The 18,627-nt window shown below is 43.4% G+C and overlaps 2 long non-coding RNA genes and 1 gene segment (V, D, J or C); 2 read left to right on the top strand and 1 right to left on the bottom strand.

The window, feature by feature from the left end:
- Positions 1-1,990: 1,990 nt before the first annotated feature.
- On the bottom strand, positions 1,991-8,035 carry LOC135971625 (uncharacterized). 2 transcript variants are annotated; one of them, XR_010587875.1, is made up of 3 exons: positions 7,629-8,035; positions 4,451-4,521; positions 1,991-3,790 (listed from the first exon to the last, which is right to left on the bottom strand). It is a non-coding gene; the product is annotated as an uncharacterized lncRNA (long non-coding RNA). The 2 variants fall into 2 exon arrangements; XR_012416221.1 differs by having other exon boundaries at positions 4,451-4,518.
- Positions 7,577-8,695, top strand: LOC135971623 (immunoglobulin heavy variable 1-24-like). The segment is given in 2 exon segments: positions 7,577-7,675; positions 7,761-8,695. Coding segments are annotated over 2 exon segments (363 nt in total).
- A 2,059-nt stretch (positions 8,696-10,754) lies between these two features.
- Positions 10,755-16,946, top strand: LOC107130522 (uncharacterized). Its single transcript, XR_010587876.2, has 3 exons — positions 10,755-10,889; positions 14,717-14,888; positions 15,639-16,946. It is a non-coding gene; the product is annotated as an uncharacterized lncRNA (long non-coding RNA).
- Positions 16,947-18,627: the final 1,681 nt, after the last annotated feature.

The raw sequence follows: 18,627 nt of genomic DNA, 5'->3' as shown, positions 1-18,627 counted from the left end.
TCTTCTCTGGGACCTGTCCTCCCCTCACGCATCCCATCCCAGAGCTTGCTATATGGTGACCCTGTGGCTCTGGGAGAGTACAGACAGTCCCAGTATTCATATGTGTTTCTATTTGGTGTTGAGGACTGAACACAAATGACTCACCTTAGAATTTGGGCTGAGCTGGGGTTTTCTTGTTGCTATTTTAAAAGATGATTCCTGGAGACCTGAAGATATTTATTGTGGATGTATACGAGTGAGGGAAACAGTAGATATGTGTGTCAGCTTCTGATCGCTGTGTCTCTGTGTTTCCAGGTGTCCGGTGTGAGGTGCAGCTGGTGGAGATTTCTGGAGGCTTGGTAAAGCCTTGGGTGTCCCTGAGACTCTCCTGTGGTGCCTCTGGGTTCAGTTTCAGTAGCTGCTACATGGACTCGGTCCACCAGGCTTCAGGGAAGGGGCTAGAGTGGGTCTCATGAATTAGTAGTGTTGGAACTAGCACATACTATGCAGATGCCATGAAGGGTTGATTCACCATCTCCAGAGACAATTCCAAGAAGTCCCTTTATCTGCAAATAAACTGTGAGATCTGAGGACGTTGCTGTGTATTAATGTCTTAGAGACAAAGTGAGGGAAGATCAGTGTGAGCCCAGACACACACGTCCTGCAAGAACACATGTAGGAAATCAGCTGCAGAGGGCGCTCAGAACCCATTGATCAGAGTCAACCACAGAGACAGGTGCAGATGGAGCTTAAGGATGTGTTTCCTTCAGTGTTTGGAATTTCTTCTTCATCTGACAATTTCCCCAGAGAATGCCCCTAATTTCACAGTTCTGTGACTACCAATGCCACCTACAATTTTTTAATCATTGTAATTGATATGGTTTGTTTCTGTGTCCCCAACCAAATCTCATCTTGACTTGTACTCCCATGATTTCCATGTGTGGTGGGAGGGACTTGGTGGGAGAAAACTGAATCACAGGGGCAAGTCTATTCCATGCTGTTCTTGTGATAGTGAATAAGTCTCATGAGATCTGATTTTTTAATGAAAAAGAGTAGTTTCTCTGCAAAAGGTCTCTTGTCTGTCACCATGTGACACATAGATTTAACTTTCCACCATGATAGTGAGGCCTCCCCAGCCAAGTGGAAATGTAAGTCAATTGTATCTCTTCCTTGTGCATATTTCCCAGTCTCAGGTATGTCTTTATCCACAGCATGAATATGGGCTGATACAGTAAATTGGTACCAGGAGTGGGGTCCTGCTGAAAAGATACTCAAAAATGTGGACACGACCCTGGAACTGGGTAACAGGCAGAGGTTGGAACACTTTGGAAGGCTCAGAAAATACAAGAAAATGTGGGGCAGTTTGGAAATTCCTAGAGACTTGTTGAATAACATTTTTCAAAATACTGATAATGATACATACAATGAAATCCAGGCTGAGGTGGTCTCATATGGAGATGAGGAACTTGTTGGGAACTGGAGCAAATGTTACTCTTGTTATGTTTTAGCAAAGAGACTGTTGGCATTTTGCCCTTGCCCTAAAGATTTGTGGAACTTTGAACTTGAGAAAGATGTTTTAGGTTATCTAGTGGAAGAAATTTCTAAGCAGGAAAACATTCAATAATTGACTTGTGTGCTGCTAAATACATTCAGTTTCATAAGGAAAGCAGACCATGAATAGTAGAAAAATTTGCAACCTGATAATGCAATAGAAAGAAAATACCATTTACTAAGGAGAAATTCAAGCTGGTGCAAAAATTTGCTTAAGTAACGAGGAACTGAATGTTAATCCTCAAAGACAATGAGAAAAATGTCTCTGTGGCATGTCAGAGGACTTTACCACAGCCCCTCAGCCCAGAGACCTAGGAGGAAAAAGTGGTGTTGTTGGGCAGGCCCAGTGTCCCCATGCTGTGTGCAGTCAGTCCCCAACTGTGTGCAGCCTAGGCAGCTTCCACATAGTGTTGAGACTGCCAGTGCACAGAAGTCCAAAATTTAGGGTTTGGGAACCTCTGCCTAGATCTCAGAGGGTGTATGGAAAAGTCTGGATGTCCAGGCAGAAGTTCGCTCCAGGGGTAGGGTTCTCATGGAGAACCTCTGCTAGGGCAGTGTGGAAGGGAAATGTGGGGTGGGAGCCCCCACACAGAGTCCCTACTGGGGCACCACCTACTGGAGCTGTGAGAAGAGGGCCACCATCCTCCTGACCCCAGAATGGTAGATTACCATGAGCCTGCACCATGCACATTATCTATTCCCTGTGTTGTCTAATTCTGGAATTCCTGTAGCATAGAATCACAATTGGCAAGCTGCGCTCCTTTGTGGAACTTCATCATCAACTAGAGGAACTTCACATCAACTAGACAGTGCTGACATGCAGTTTCTTTAATTTTTAGTATTATTCACTTTATTACTTCTAAAGCTATTTAGCAGCTTTTTTGACCTGCTTTATTAAGTGAAATGGTTTTATGCATTTATACAGACATCAGATATTTTCTGTATACTCTGCATTCCATGTTGGGATCCTTAATCTCTTATTTACTTTTAATTTTTTATAAAGTAAGATCTAGACTTCCTGCTGTACATTGTGTGGAATTTGACAAATTTATGACATCACATATCTACCACTGCAGTATTACATGTGATAATTTTGTCATCCTTTAAAGTCTTCTATTTTTTACACATTCTCGCCTTCTACCCAAATTCCTAGCAAATACAAATTTCTTTTACTTTGTTTAATGTTTGGCCTTCTCCAGATTATCAGATAAATTAAATTATATATTGTGTAGCTTTATCAGACTGGTTTATTTTACCTAAAAATATGCATTTAAGTTTCATTCATGTGCTTTCATGATTTGATAGCTGTTCTTTATGATGGCAAAATTATTCCATTATGTGAATGTACCAGATTGTTTATTCACCTACAGACGAACTTTTTGAATGTTTATAGTTTTGGGAAAATATAAATGAAGCTATTGTAATTACTCATGTGTGCTTTTCTTTGTGGACATACTTTTAAAGTCAGTTAGATAAACACTTAAAAGCATGATTGCTGGATTGCATAGTCAAAGTGTGTTAGAATTTGACTAAAATTCCCTCCTAGTAGTTCTGTGAAGTGGGGGGCACTCAGCTGACTCTGTCTCCTTGTGGGAGGAATCCCAGTGCTCAGGGTGGGGCCTCCTGGGTCGATAGAGGCCCAGCTCCCTCTCAAACCTTAGGGACAGCAGCACTTCTGCTCTGGATGCACATCTAGGAAGCAGATGCCCCAGATGTGCACTGCCCAGGACCACAGAGATGCTCAGGACTCAGGTAGGAAGGGGCTCACTGAGGAGTAGATGTGGACTAGACAAGGAGGGGAGCTTCTGGACAAACCCGGGGTCCTCCTTGAACCATATCAAACCATCGGGAGACCTTCCACTACATTTTGGTGACCCATGCCCTAAACTTTCCAAACTCTAACACAGTAAACTTGGTGAATTTAGCTGGAAGTGTGAAAAAACTGAAATGAAAACGACTCAAGTTGATTCTGTAACAATTGATCATTTTCCAGGGAACATCCCAACAATATTGATAATAATGTTAATGTCAAAATCCACACACTGTCAACATGATGGAAGTGTGTCTCATGGTATAATAAATTTATTTACTTGAAAATTGTGTTCACACCAGTCTTTTCCCACAGAAAATCCCACTTTCTCTTCTCACACAGTCAATTTCGGCAGCCTGATCCTCAGAGTTGGAAGCACCGTGTCCTCAGGGTATAGGAGGGGAAATCACTAGCATGGCCCTGGAGTCCTGGTGCCAGATCCTTCTCCATCTTTTTGGGAATCAAATGCGAATATTCTGTATCAATTTGAAGAACTTTATACATAAATTATGATTCAGTTTACAAGAATATTACCTCACACACATACACACATAGGTTTTTAATATTTGTTTGTTGTCTTTTCCATAATAATCTCTTATAGTGTTTTACATTTATTTAATGTATTAGATTTATTTTAATTTCATGTCGGTTTCCTCATTCCTTCCTCTTTGTATTGCATTTCCCTATAACTATCACCTATTTTATATACTTTGCAATGTAAAGCTCCTGGTGCAGCCAGCAGGGGGAGGAGAAGGAAATGGGTCACACTCCTGACCTCCCTGTACAGCCGCAGGTTCCCAAACACAGAGGTCCCTGCTCTGCACCTTCCCTGGGGACAGCTTTCTTATTGGTGGGTCCTGTGTTTAATTAATGAGAGTTTCTGTTTCAGGGATGCCGACCCGGGTACAGCTACTGGATCCACTGCAGGAGTGGAAATAAGCTTCCAAAACACAGTATCACCCGAGAGACAACGGAGTTCATCCCTGTAGTGCCATGTGAATTCCAGATTCCTGAGCAGAGCTCCAGAATGATGAAAACTTATCATATGTGTCCCGTGCTGTGGGTATTCTGTGTCCCTGCACGTTCAGCTACATGTGTGGTGCCACTTACACTTAATGAGATGAGATTCCTGCTGCTTCTGTCGGGTCACTGGTGATGTCTGAAGCTACTTCTGGTTTCTGCTTTAATATGTAAAGAGCATGTCAATCATCACCCACATTCTTACAAGAATATAAGCCTGGAAAATTGATTGTCAATGATTTCTTATATGAGTTGAAGAAATGAAATTGCAGGGAAAACCTGGACCCCAAAGCTAGAAAGACATTACAATAGTGATCACCAGTCTGATGGAACAAACTTTCTGTGGCAATAAGATACTAAATTGTAAACAAGACCTAAGGTCACACCGGGCAAGGATTAAGTCACTCATCCCTACAGTTAAAAAAAAGAGAAAAAATGTTGTAACCTCCACAGGGGTTTTTCTGTTTCTGTAACAGTTAAATGAGCCCTGGTCCTGAGACAAGCAATATTAAAACATTTGCAGCTCATGGACTCCAGGCATCGGGTAACTGTGCCCCTGTTCCACAGCCATAAATAGAGCATTGATTGGACAAGAGACTGATTTCTGTAACTTTCTCTGAGAAGAAACCACTGACCATGGACTTGTCCTGGCCAATTTCTGGAGGCTGTGCACTGTGTGTCTTTCTGTCCCTGCACAAAGCCCTTTTGATGTGCAGGGCCCAACTGCAATTCATTTAGTTCTTAAGTCTTCACCCCAACGCAAACCTGAAATGCATGTAGCATGTGTGTTTGCTTATTACATATGGAGCCTGCATGCCTTGTGAATATCCATAGCTCCTTCTATAGCCTGCTGAGTGTGTCCACTTGGCCAATCCATTTGTTTGAATTCATTTCTCATCTCTCCCTCTCTTGAAGTGCCTGCTCACAGTCTCTGTGGGAGGCTTTGCTTCTCAACCTGTTAAGATGGCTGCCCTGCAGTATCAACCCTTTATTAGAAATAAAGTCTCATTTCTAAATTTATAAATTGGGTGATTCTTTGGTTAGCAGCACAAGCTGGCGGGAATAGTTCCATGGTAATTTCATAAATGTCTGGAGGACAGATGTGGACAGGGTTAGGGTAAGATCTCCTGGGGACCACACACCCCACAGTTATGGAATTCCCTCCAGAAACGTCTGGGTCCTCAAGATGACAATCCCAATAAGTTGTCTCATGGCTCTTTCATCAGGAGAACTATTCTCTGACAAATATGCTCAGATCTTCCTCCAGACAGACTCTACAGAGAAAAAATACTTTTCAAGATCTTTATTCTATGTGAGGGGAAGGGATTAATTTCCATCCCAGACAGCTTCATCTGAGCCTTCCTGTGTCATGGAAATGGGGTACAATTAATAAAACAACTGGGATAAGACTCAAGAAAATTATTTGTGGATGCTGCATCCAGGAGTGGGAGTACAGGATGGAGGAAAATCTGCTGTACCACTGGAGACTGCTTGTAAATGGTGAAACTTGGAGAAAGAACAGCAAGAAACCATTGGAATTCAATTTCAAGGATATATACTGCTCCCCTACCCAATAATCACCTCCTCAACAACATGATTAATCTGGATTAGAGAGAAAAGTGTGGCAATGCACAGACTCTGTCCAAGGACTAGAACTCAGGGAAACCAAAGGCAGTGGGAGAGAACAAGTCAAGGAGAGTGAAGTGATTTAAAGCCTCTAAGACCAACAGCTTCAGGACCAAGGTCACGACCCTCTCCCTCAGTGGCCTTAGATCTGCATCTCGTGGGGCATCTGCAGGGTTCCCAGGTGAGAACTGGCAAAAACAAGGGGAAGACACATTCCCAATCTCTGTGGTACTGAGCTTGTTTTAGCTCTGTTTGAAAAAAAAACAAAACAATAAAACAAAAACAACAGCAACAAAAACAAACATAACAGGACTAGGGTCAGAGTTGGAAGCACTTCTCTTTGGCAAGACACTAGGAAGAAGGGCAAATTTGAGGCTCGTTACTGTGCAAATATGCCACTGTGTGTGTGTGTCTGTGTCTGTGTGTGTGTGTGTGGTGGGGGACGTTGAGCCATAGGATCTGTGTGTGTGTGTGTGTCTGTGTCTGTGTGTGTGTGTGTGGTGGGGGACTTTGAGACATAGGGTCTGTGTGTAAAGTAATAATCTGACGTAATCTTCAACCAGAGAATCATAAAAAAGAGGCTGCCCCAAATTTGTCATCAGTTCCATGACTTCTCATGTGTCTGGACCGTATCAGTGCATCTGGAGCTCCAGGGAAGGGGCTCCCTGGTGGCTTTAGTCATTCCTCGCTTGCTGTGCTGAGGTCTCCCTGTAGATTATGTTGGGTTTTCTAAGGCCTATTTTCTATTCTAAGAGCTGTTGTGAGAAGTAATTGCTGTCGCTGAAGGAGCATTCTGAGCCAGGGCACAGCCACTTCTTACTAGGCTTGAGATGCTGGGGGAATAATTCTCTGTAAGACCAGACAGGAACTTCCATGCAGGGCGGAAGCTGAGCTTCAGTGGGTTTTGGGATGCACCCTGCACAGGATCCAGCCCTCGAGCAGGAATACAGGAGACTGAGGAGGTATTTCCTCTTAGGGACTGGATATTCCTTATTTCAAAGCAATGATGACATAAAAGTTAAATAAATATTTAGCAAGTACTGATGTGTTAAATAAATAAATATTTAGCAAGTACTGATGTGTACATATACAAGCATTCTCTTGTGTATGTAGTCTATACCTAATTCAAAAATTAATGTAAACCACCTTTAAAAGAAGAAATGTCTAGACCCTTCAAATGTATTTATAGTCAGGAATTGAGGGGTTGTTTTATTAACTCAGTGGGTGTTACTATCGAGAGACACACTCATCCCAGACGTTGGTTGTGCAGAGGGCAAGGCTCAGGAAAAGTTCACCTTGACAGTGAGCCACAGGAACAAGGAATCACATTGAGGACCATGTCTTGTGAGATTCTGGGTTTCTGTAAGACGAGTTCTGTCTTCATGGACATCTGAGCATGTCCGAGAACAAATATCATTAACCAATGATCATGGCATGGAGCTCTGTATCCCGCTGTGGCGTGGTCCACGTGTCACCTATCTTCTTCCTCAGGGTGGGGTGGCTTGAGCTATGAAATACCTGCCTCATAATATGCAAATGCACTGGTGTCTGCCGAGGTAAATACAGATCTGTCCTTGTCCAGAGAGCATCACACAACAACCACATCCCTCCCCTACAGAAGCCCCAGAGCACAGCACCTCACCATGGACTGGACCTGGAGGATCCTCCTCTTGGTGGCAGCAGCTACAGGTAAGAGAATCCTCAGTTCCAGGGCTGATGAGGGGACTGGGTCCAGTGAAGTGGTGTCTCATTCACTCCTCTGTCCTCTCCACAGGCGCCCACTCTGAGGTCCAGCTGGTGCAGTCTGGGGCTGAGGTGAAGAAGCCTGGGGCCTCAGTGAAGGTCTCCTGCAAGGTTTCCGGATACACCTTCACCAAATTATCCATGCACTGGGTGCGACAGGCCCCTGGAAAAGGGCTTGAGTGGATGGGAGGTGTTGATCCTGTATATGGTGAAATAATACACGCAGAGAAGTTCCAGGGCAGAGTCACCATGACCGAGGACACGTCTACAGACACAGCCTACATGGAGCTGAGCAGCCTGAGATCTGAGGACACGGCCGTGTATTACTGTGCGAGAGACACAGTGTGAAAACCACATCCTGAGAGTGTCAGAAACCCTGAGGGAGGAGGCAGCTGTGCTGGGGCTGAGAAGTTGATGGCATTTATGAGGTTTAAACATGTTTAGAAAATGGGTTAAGTAATTGAGTAAAACAAGCAATGGAAAGATATATACACTGTCATTATATAGGAAATAGTATTTTCAACCGTCACCCTATAAGTAACACTCATAGAGTGGGAAAGGCAGCCATCAATCAAGCCGATGCAAACATTCCCATGGAGGCTTTATGGGGACATACATTTTAAAACCAGGTGGGTAAACCATTAGGAACAGGACTGCTTGATCACATGGTCAGACTAAATATAATTTCCAAGAAGTGGCCGAAATTTCTTCCAAAATATCTTTGCCCCTCCTTTTACATTGAACTTATTTTGAAGGAGTTGTAGGATCACAGCAAATTTGAGTAGGAAAAACAGAGTTCTCGTGTACTCCTGCCCCCACGTCGTGCTCGGGCTTCTCTGCTATCAACAGTGTGCACCAGAGTCACAAATCAGTCACCGCGATGAACCTCCACAGACACATTGGTGGTTTCCTTTTGTGGTGGTCCCTGGTGTGACAAGCCTCAACTATCTTGAAGCACCCCAGGTTCAGGTGGGTCACTGGGAACGATGCCAGGTCGAGAGAAAGTGGGTGGGGCTGTTCCTCTTCGCACTCTTTCCTCAAGGATCCATAAAATGTACATCGACTTGGTGCTCCCCTTTCTCCTGGTTTTATGTGTCCCTTCCCCAAGGGTAAGGTTTCTGGGTATTTACAGCAGGGGTTCCCCAGTCCCCACTCTGTTGACCCATTGAGGTGTGTAGTGTGTTAGGAACCGGGCCACACAGCTGGAGATGAGTGTGGGTGGGCGAACATTGCTGCCGGAGCTCCGCCTTCTGTCGGATCAGCTGTGCATTAGATTCTCCTACGAGCCAAATACTTTATATATGTGTGTATATATATGGATGTATATACTTTAAGTTCTAGGGTACATGGGCATAACGTACAGGTCTGTTACACAGGTATGCATGTGCTATGTTGGTTTGCTGCACCCATCGAATTCTATTATGAACTGTGCATGAGAAGGATCTAGGCTGAGCGCTCTCTATGAGAATCTAATGCCTGATGATTGCAGGTGGAACAGGTTTATCCCAAAACCACGGGCCGCCGTCATCCATGGAAAAATTCTCTTCCACCAAAGTGTTCCCTGGTGCCAAAAAGGTTGGGGACACTGGTGTAGAGGCAGGTCTGTGCCTCGGAAAGCCAGCAGCTTCTGGTGAATCCCATAATTAATGTCCTTTAATGAGAAGTGGAGACTTGGGTCACGAGGGCCTTCGTGAATAAAGCCCTACAGTTGGATTCAAAACATTATAAGCTCTTGGCGGGTGTTTCTGGATCAAAGTCCTTTGTGCAGAAAATGCAGAAACATCTGTAGGATCCAGGCAGGAAAACAGCTTCCTTTACAAAGTGGTTGGGCACCTGGAAGGAGCTCTCAGGGTTGGGCACTGTATCCTTTGCTGGCTGCACTTTAGCCAGAGGCCTGAGCCTGATCGGTCTTGCAGCGAGAGAGCCTCACAGGGGTCACAGGTTACAAAAACGCCTGTCATCCTCCAGCTGAGCAAGCCCATCGCGCGCTTGTCAGTGTCAACCCCGTGACAGGTGCACCCTGGAAGATTAAAAGATGCACATAAACTTCCTCCCACCAAGTATCCACCGACACACACTCAACTGAAACCCGTGCTCCAGGAAGGGACAGGGGCCTGCAGGGATAAACAGAACGGAAGTATTTTCTTACCTGGGAAAGACACTGCCAAATACCACGTTTCCAGAAGGTTGTCTCATAAGTGTTCAGGGAGTGACTGAAGGACAGTGGTGGGTGAGGTGATGGGACAGCCTCTGGGCTGCACATGAGGAGGGCTCCCTCCCCACGCAGGCTTTTCCTCCAGAAGCTGCACCAGGAACTCATAGAGGATCAGGAAGGATTCTGAGAACATTCTTCTGTGGTGCTGCCTAGAGGAGGAAAATAAATCATAAAAAATAAATCAATTCCAAACAAAGTATGACATTTCTTATTAGAAATTATTTCTGAAAGCCGTGAGAATCCTGACAGAAGCCACCATTCTCTGTGAACAAACATTTAAGCCCTCCTTCCATGGGAACGTCAACGAGGTTGGATCGGTTCTTTGATGGATAGTATCCCCCAAACTCTTCTCCACTCCCTGCGTATCCCCGGGTCTCTCAGTGACAAGTGACTACGGGAGCTGGGTCTGCCAGGCTCCGGGGGGGGGGGCTGGAGTGGGTCTCAGGTATTAGTAATCCTACTGGTAGTATCAGAAGCTACCCAGACTCTGTCAACGGCTGATTCACCATCTCGAGACAGCGCCAAGAACACGCTGTATCTGCAAATGAACAGCCTGAGAGCCAAGGACACGGCCACGTGAGAGACAGTGAGGGGACGTCAGTGTGAGCCCGGACACAAACCTTCCTGCAGGAACGCTCAGGGGAAATCAGCTGCGGGGGGCGCTCGGGATCCACTGATCAGAGTCAACCCCAGAGGCAGGTGCAGATGGGGGCTGATTTCCTGTCAGGATGTGGGACTTCATCTTCTTCTGACAGTTTTTCTAGTGAACCTCTCTAAGTTTATAATTCTGTGCTTCCTAATGTCATCTCTACATAGTTTTAGAAGGTTGTTTCCGTATGAGGACATAATCTCCCATGCACCAAATGCAGACTGAGCTTACAGAGATGAGAAGTTCTCAACCATGGTCACCAGGATCAGAGTCCTGAGGAAGCTCAGCGGTGCCTGGTGAGTCTTCTCCAATCAGACGCGGGACAGAAACCTCAGGGAGATTCCAAGACTGGAACACTCTTCAGGGATTCTGATCGCAGCCAATAGAGAGGCTGGGCCAGGGTCAGTGTCATGTGGAAGCTTACAGGGTTCGCGTCTAACCCTTCTCCTGACACTAAATCCAATCAGCATCAGCCCTGACCTGGTGCTCCTTTTGCTCCCACTCCATGTTCTTTCTTTGTAGTCTTTGCTCTTCCTTTTTTATATGCTTTTCCTTCTTCCTGAAAAAGAAATGGTCGCCTTGGTCTACATTCCAGGGCTCAAGGCATTTTCTTGGAGCTCAGGTGGGGCTCAGGCTGTGGCTCCTGCAGCCACGTGGGAGAGGCTGATGGGACTTCCTTCCCTCCCCATCTGCTCAGGACCCTCCACTGTGTTGTGTGTAGACTCATCCGGGAATGCAATTGGCCGTTAATAGTGAAGGGGGTAAACTTATTTGATCCAAATGGGATGTGGATGTTGAATTAACAGTGCACACTGTCAGAGTCATCTGCTTCAGAAGTGTTAGAAAGAGCTTGTGAAATTTATCAGAATCAAGATGGAGCCACTTGTGTTAAAACCCTAGTAAATCTGGCCGGGCGCGGTGGCTCAGGCCTGTAATCCCAGCACTTTGGGAGGCCGAGGGGGGCGGATCACGAGGTCGGGAGATCGAGACCATCCTGGCTAACACGGTGAAACCCCGTCTCTACTAAAATACAAAAACCTAGCCGGGTGTGGTGGCGGCGCCTGTAGTCCCAGCTACTGGGGAGGCTGAGGCAGGAGAATGGCGTGAACCCGGGAGGCGGAGCTTACCGTGAGCCGAGATCCCACCACTGCACTCCAGCCTGGGCGACAGAGCGAGACTCCATCCCAAAAAAAAAAAAAAAAAAAAAAAAAAGCAAAACCAAAAACCCCTAATAAATGAAGCTGGGTAAGGTCACGAAGGAGGGTTCTGTTCCTGATAACAGAACTATCGTAAAGAGACTCTGCACAACCACAGCCTTGCACAAAGGCAACCACAACCTTAAGAGTTACTTCTCCAAGTATATCTGCCCAGCAACTGCTTGTTCAACCTCACACCGATGTCACCCCTGTTACTGATTCTTCTGGCCCAGGATAATCATCTCCAAACGGCTTGTGTAACCCTCCACATTTTTTCCTCATTCTTCATCTTCCATTACCAACCTGAATGCACCCATACAGATTTCCATTGTAATACACGTCCTAGAATAAGTATTATTCTATTTTAGGGTCTCTCTCTGTCCGTTATTTAGGGTTGACACACTACAGATGAACACGCCACTTTTCTGTGAGAATAAAGGTTGAAAATTTTTGGAGATGTCTAGGAATATCCAGTGTCCATAAGATCGTCCATCAGTAAGTGCAGGTTGGAAGTTCCAGAAAGAGGTGAAGCTGCTGAATCACCACAGAATTTCACTTTCTCCAGTTCTGCTCCGATGGAATCAGACCCACCCATTTTTATCAATGACAGTCTACAACCTAGACTCAGCTGATGACAGCTTTTATTTTTATTTTATTTTATGTATTTATTGATTTATTTTGAGACAGAGTCTCACACTGTCGCCCAGGCTGGAGTGCAGTGGCACGATCTCAGCTCACTGCCACTTCTGCCTCCTGGTTTCAAGCAGTTCTTCTACCTTAGCCTCCCGAGCAGCTGGCATTGCAGGCATGTGCTGCCACTCCCAGCTAATTTGTATTTTTAGTAGAGGTGAGGTTTCTCCATGATGATCAGGTTGGTCTCCAACCACTGACCTCAGGTGATCCACCTGCCTGGGCCTCCCAAAGTGCTAGGATTACAGTTGTGAAACACCACGATGGGCCGACGATGGTTTTAATAACATCTATTAAGTAAATTCACCAGTACCACCTATATTAGTGTTGGATTGAATAACTACAAAATCTACCCTAACAATGTATACCGTGAAACTTACGATTACCCATAGAAAAGAACATTTAACATGAGATCTATGTCCCTAATTTTTTCAAGGTGAAATACTGACAACTTTACATTTAGACAATTATGATTTTGCTAATGAGTTGCGGAAGATGCATGTATATTTGGGATATTACCACTTTCTCAGATGTGCGGCTACCATTATAGTCTCCCATTCTGTAGGTTGGAATTTTTTCCATGCTGTGCAGAATGTTTTTGTTTTGATGGAGTTCCACTTGTTCAGTTCTGCTTTTGTTGTCTGTGCCTATAATGTGAAATATAGGAAATCGTTAAGAATATTATTTTTGGGTGGGGAAACTTTTTACAATTTCAGGCCATACATTTAACTATTTTGCCCATTTGGAGTTAATTTTTGTGTTTATTCTAACATAAAATTGTTAATTCTTTGCATGTGTAAGTCCAGTTTTTCAACACCCTCTCAGGGAGAGACTTTGATTTATTGATCGTATATTGTTGGTTCTCATGCTGAAAATCAGTTTGCCATCGATACATCAGGTTATTTCTGAGTTCTCTCTGTATATTTATTTATTGCTCTACTTTTGTAATTACTTTTGAAATCTGGAAGTAAAATGCCTTCAAGTTTATTCTTATCATGTTACAGATATTATAGCAAAATATTTTAACCTTTCACTATTAAGTATGATAATATGTATGACTTTTCATAATGACTTTTATTATGTACAGGTTATATTCTTCTGATCGTACATTTTAGAGTTTTTATTACAAAATCTTGTATTTTTAAATGTTATTTCTGTGTCTGGTGAGAAGTTAATGGCATTTTTTTCTTTATTCTCTTATGTTAGCACACCAAATTTATTGATTTGAGGATATTGAATTACCCGTGCATCTCAAAAATAAATTCGAGTTTGTCATGATGTATGATACTTTCAAAATCTTGTAGAGCTTACTTGACTATTATTTGGGAGTAGTTTGTTTGTATATATTAAGAATATTTGTCTGAGGTTGAATTTTCTTCTTTTGCCTTTGTCTATTACTGGTAATATGGTAATTGTAGCCTTTTAGAAAGAGTTGAGAAGGTTGGCACCTCACGAATTTTTGAAAAAGTTAGAGAACGGTTGGCATGACTTTTTTAAATGCTGAGAGTCATTTTTTCTCTAACATATAACCTATCATGAAGAATATCTGTTGCATGCATGGGAAGCTGCATATTACGCTGCACTTGGTTGGAATGTCTATTAGGTCAGTTTGTCCAACAGTGGTGTCTAAGTCCAGTGGCTTCCTAAGAATTTTTTTGTGGACATTATATACATGATTGAGGACGAGGTATTGAAGTCTCCTCTCTTTTATTGTTTTCTATTTATCCCTTCATATTTCTTAAAGTTTGTTAATACAGTTATATTTCTATTTTTACAAATGCATAAAATAGAAACAAAATAATATGTGCTTAGTAATTTTAATGGGAAAATGACATAATAAGAAATTATATTTTCCCAAATGCTGCCATCACCTCTAAACCCCTCCAGGAGTTTCGTATCTGCTCTGGACTCTCTTCAGGGTTCCCACCTCTGCATTTGCTACAAAGGAGGAGCCATGAAAATAGGGCCCTCCTTCTCCTGATGAAAACCATCCCAGCCCTGACCCTACAGCTCTGGGAGAAGAGCCCCAGTCCAGAATTACCAGTAGTTTTGATTTGATGATCAGCTCTGAACACACATGGCTCACCACAGAGTTAGAGCTGAGCTGGGTTTTTCCTGTTGCGATTTTAAAAGGCAAATAATGGAGAACTAGAGATATTGAGTGTGAGTGGATATGAGTGAAAGAAAACATTGATTATGTGTGGCAGTTTCTGACCAAAATGTCCCTATGTTTGTAGGTGTCTAGTGTGAGGTGAGCTGGTGGAGTCTGAGGGAGAGGCAAGAGGCAGAAAAATGTGTGGGAGGCTGGGTGAAGCTGTAGACACTGCCAGTCCACTATGTCAATCTCACAACGAGTGCTGGAGAAGGGTGGGAGTCTGGTGGAGCTTCCTAACAACGCTGTAGTCCAAGGTAAGTCCATCTAGGCCATTCATTCTTCCTGTTGCATAGTTGCCCATCAGGAATCTGCTGTGTGCTCAGTCATTGTTTGGGAGGAGCTCCAGGTGTCTCTTTGTCAAAAACTGGGTGATGATGTCAGAAAGCTGTGCTGGGTGCCTGGTCCAGGTGCTCCCTGATGTTGGAGGTATGGGAGGTCTGTTCTCAGAGTGGAAACACCGCTTATGGATATGTACATAAGAAAACGTGGTCATACTTGGTTCTCTTAGATAACACGGAGAAGCAAGCAGGCAGCCTGCAAACAATCATGATTTCCTACTTTACCCCAAGTTCATGGTTTCTTTTAAACTTTGGTTTCTGTCCAAGTACAGAGATATTGATTAGAGTGAGTTTGGTTCTTTCCACCCGCTAATCCTCACTTCCCTCGGATAAAGAGCACATTGTCCTTACTCTGAGTCTGAGGGAGGAGAGGGTCCTGTACAACTAAGGGCCTGCAGAGATTCCCATGTGAAGTTTGCAGAGTCAGATGTTTCCTCACGTAAGTAGACCTCCACTGCCAGTTATTGCTGCTCAGGTCTAATGTTGGATTCAGTATTAGGTCATACTTTAGGCTGTCAGATGTCAACTTTATTCTGAAAATCACTGTTATCTTAGATAGAGCTAATAACACAATGCCCATTATCCTGACAGCAGTTTCTATTTCTTATTTGGTTGAAAGTTTGAAGAAAAAAATGTGACCATATATATGTCTAATTCTATCCTCAGAATCTACTATTTTCTCTAGTGGACCAAGACATTTAAAAAAAATGAACTCTTCATTCTCATCAAAATATGTATATTTGTGAATTTCAACATGTTCTTCAGAACCTGTGCATGCCAACAACTGTGTTTCTCAGTGCACTCTTGGCCTGATGAAGCCCTCACAGACCCTCTCCCTCACCTGTGCCATGTCTGCATTCTCCATCACAACCAGTGCTTCCATCTGGAGCTGGATCCATCAGCGCCCCAGGGAAGGGACCGGAGTGAATCAGGTGCACAGGTCATGAGGGAGTGCACATTCCAACCCACTCCTCAAGAGTCCAGTCACAATCTCCAGATCCACATCCAAAAAACGTTTCTTCCTACAGCTGAGCTCCCTGAGCAACAAGTACACAAGCAAGAATTTTTATGCTAAAGTCACAGCGAGGGAAAGACATTGTGAGCCCAGACAAACCTCCCTGCAGGGGAAACTCAGGAGCAGCAGGAGACGCTCAGGACACCAGGGAGCGCTCAGGACACCAGGGGGCGCTCAGGACACCAGGGAGCCCTCAGGACACCAGGGGGCGCTCAGGACACCAGGAGGCGCTCAGGACACCAGGGGGCGCTCAGGACACATCAAGGCAGGTGCAATGGGGGGACAAGGTGCTGGAGATGGGATTTGGCATCACCATCATATTTCACCACTGGACACCCAATTTATTCTCATGTATGTGATTCTTTGTGTTATCAGAAAGTGGAATTTATATGAACATATAACCATATGTAGGTGCATCGAGACGTCCTCTCCATCTTATGTGGACATTTTCCGTGAAGACTCTGAGTCCCTGTATTTATTTGAGCACCTCACAAATTATGGTCAATTATGTAGGATCTCTTTCTCTTCTTTCTCACTTCGTCCCTCGTTTTCTCTCACTCACAAGCTCTCACACACACAAAATTCTACAACTTCAATTACCCGATGTATTGAAGACAATTTATTATAGTGCAGCTTTTCCAGTTTAGCTGATGTTCATATTGCTGTAAGAATAGGAACGTTGTGTTTCTCAGCTGTGTATTTCTCCAAGATAGCAGCAACTTTTTTTAAAAAAAAAAACCCAGGTACTGAAAGCAATCCAAATATTAATCAGCAGCTTAATCATAAACAAACTGTGGTAAATTCATTCACTGGAAAAACACCCACTGTTACAATCAGGTACTGCTGGATATGCTCAACAGCAAGGGTGAATTCACAAGTACGTATGATGAGTCAAATAAGACAAATGAATAAAAGTACATACATACAATTCCTCTTTTATAAATTCTATAAAATTAATACTAATCTAAAGTTACATAAAGCAAACCGGTAGTAGACTCTGGGCATGGGGTGAGAAGGGAAAGTGTAGGAACCAGAAATTACAGGAAAACAAGAGGAAATTTTGAGGGTAGTTGAGTTTTTCCTGTGTTGAGAAAGGTAATGGTTATGTCACTATTTGTCAAATTGTACACCTTATGGGAGGTCTATTATTTGCTAATTTCACCTCATTAAAATATTCCAAATTTAAACACACATAATTTGGTAGAAAATAAGTTAGAGATGAATAAAATATATGAGAAATAAAAAAAGAAAATCACAGAACATTGGCATAAGGACTTCACTCATCAAATTGAAGAAATTTTAAATTTCTCAAAACATAAAGATTTAATTAAACATATATGAGAAATCAAAGACTCCTGGATATACACATGAATAAACCCTAGGCCGACCTATATCTTTAGGGAAACACTAGAATACAACAAAATATTGTCATGATTTCATTACATAATGGGTGTTAATCAAACCACACCAGGCATGTCCTGCTGTGTGTGTCCTGGAGTTGGTTCAGGGAACAGGTGTATCCTGTGGTTAGGAGCCGTGACTCCAAGCTCACAGCATTTGTTCTATTTGACACCATAAAAAGTCCAAGGGATCTCAACTGAAATGTAGTGTGGATGTCACATCTGTCGGTGCCACACACTCCCCCACAAGAATATGGAAAGGTTAATTACCTCTGGAGGTGTCTGCGGAGAGTAGTGCTGGTCTCTCAGGAATGTCCAAAATGGCACAATAGAGCAAGAAAGGAGACTGGCTCAGGGATCCTATAGTGGCTTTGTGGTGGAGGCAGAGTGAGGGTTCTGTCTCACAGAAATGAGTTTCTGGGATTTGAACCTCCAAATGGCATCAAATGAGGGAGTTCCTGTGATTGCCAACTAGATTCACCTCATGTCAGAAAGAAAGGAGATGATGGAGGAATGAGCCTTTAGTTATCAGCAGTCAGACATCAAAGCAATAGTCTGATGACTTATTCTATGTAGCTACTATAAAAACATGAATAAAAGTAGATCAATGTCCAATATGGGCGGACAAAAACCAAGTGAATGCAAAACAAGAAGAATAAGCAAGTCATAATGAAAAGAAGGAGGAAAATGAGGAGAAAGAGGTGAAAGGCACGGGGCAGGGGATTATGCAAGAGTCCTGTTTCAGTGTCTTGTGTGGAGGGTTTTCACTATCTAAAATTATCCGCTTATTCCAAGTGTCTTAGGTGAGCTGTCTGCTCCAAAACATCACAAGTGCCAGAGGATTCCTGAGGATATTCAGTTTAATACCTTCTATTTGAGATGCCTTACAATTATGTAAAATTCTTAGTTATTATTGTTATAATTAGAGATAGGTTCTCACTGTGTCACACAGGTTGGAGTGCAGTAGCTCAACCATAGCTCACTGTAACCTTGAACTTCTGGCTCACACCATCCTTCTTTATAAGCCTCCTGAGTAGCAAGGACTAGAGGGGTGCACCATAACACCCAGCTGATTTGTTTAAAAAAATTATTTCATAGAAATGGGGTCTTCAATATTGCCCAGCTGGTCTCAACTCCTAGTCTCATGTGATTCCCCTGGTTTTGCTGCTAAAAGTGGTAGAATTATAGACATAAGCCACCACATTCCATCTGAACTGATTCTTTAGTTGCAAAATATCAA

The sequence above is a fragment of the Macaca fascicularis genome, chromosome 7 (genome assembly GCF_037993035.2).
Source record: "Macaca fascicularis isolate 582-1 chromosome 7, T2T-MFA8v1.1".
Lineage (NCBI taxonomy): Eukaryota > Metazoa > Chordata > Mammalia > Primates > Cercopithecidae > Macaca > Macaca fascicularis.
The sequence above is the reverse complement of the archived record's forward strand: the minus strand, read 5'-3'. Positions and strand labels throughout refer to the sequence as shown.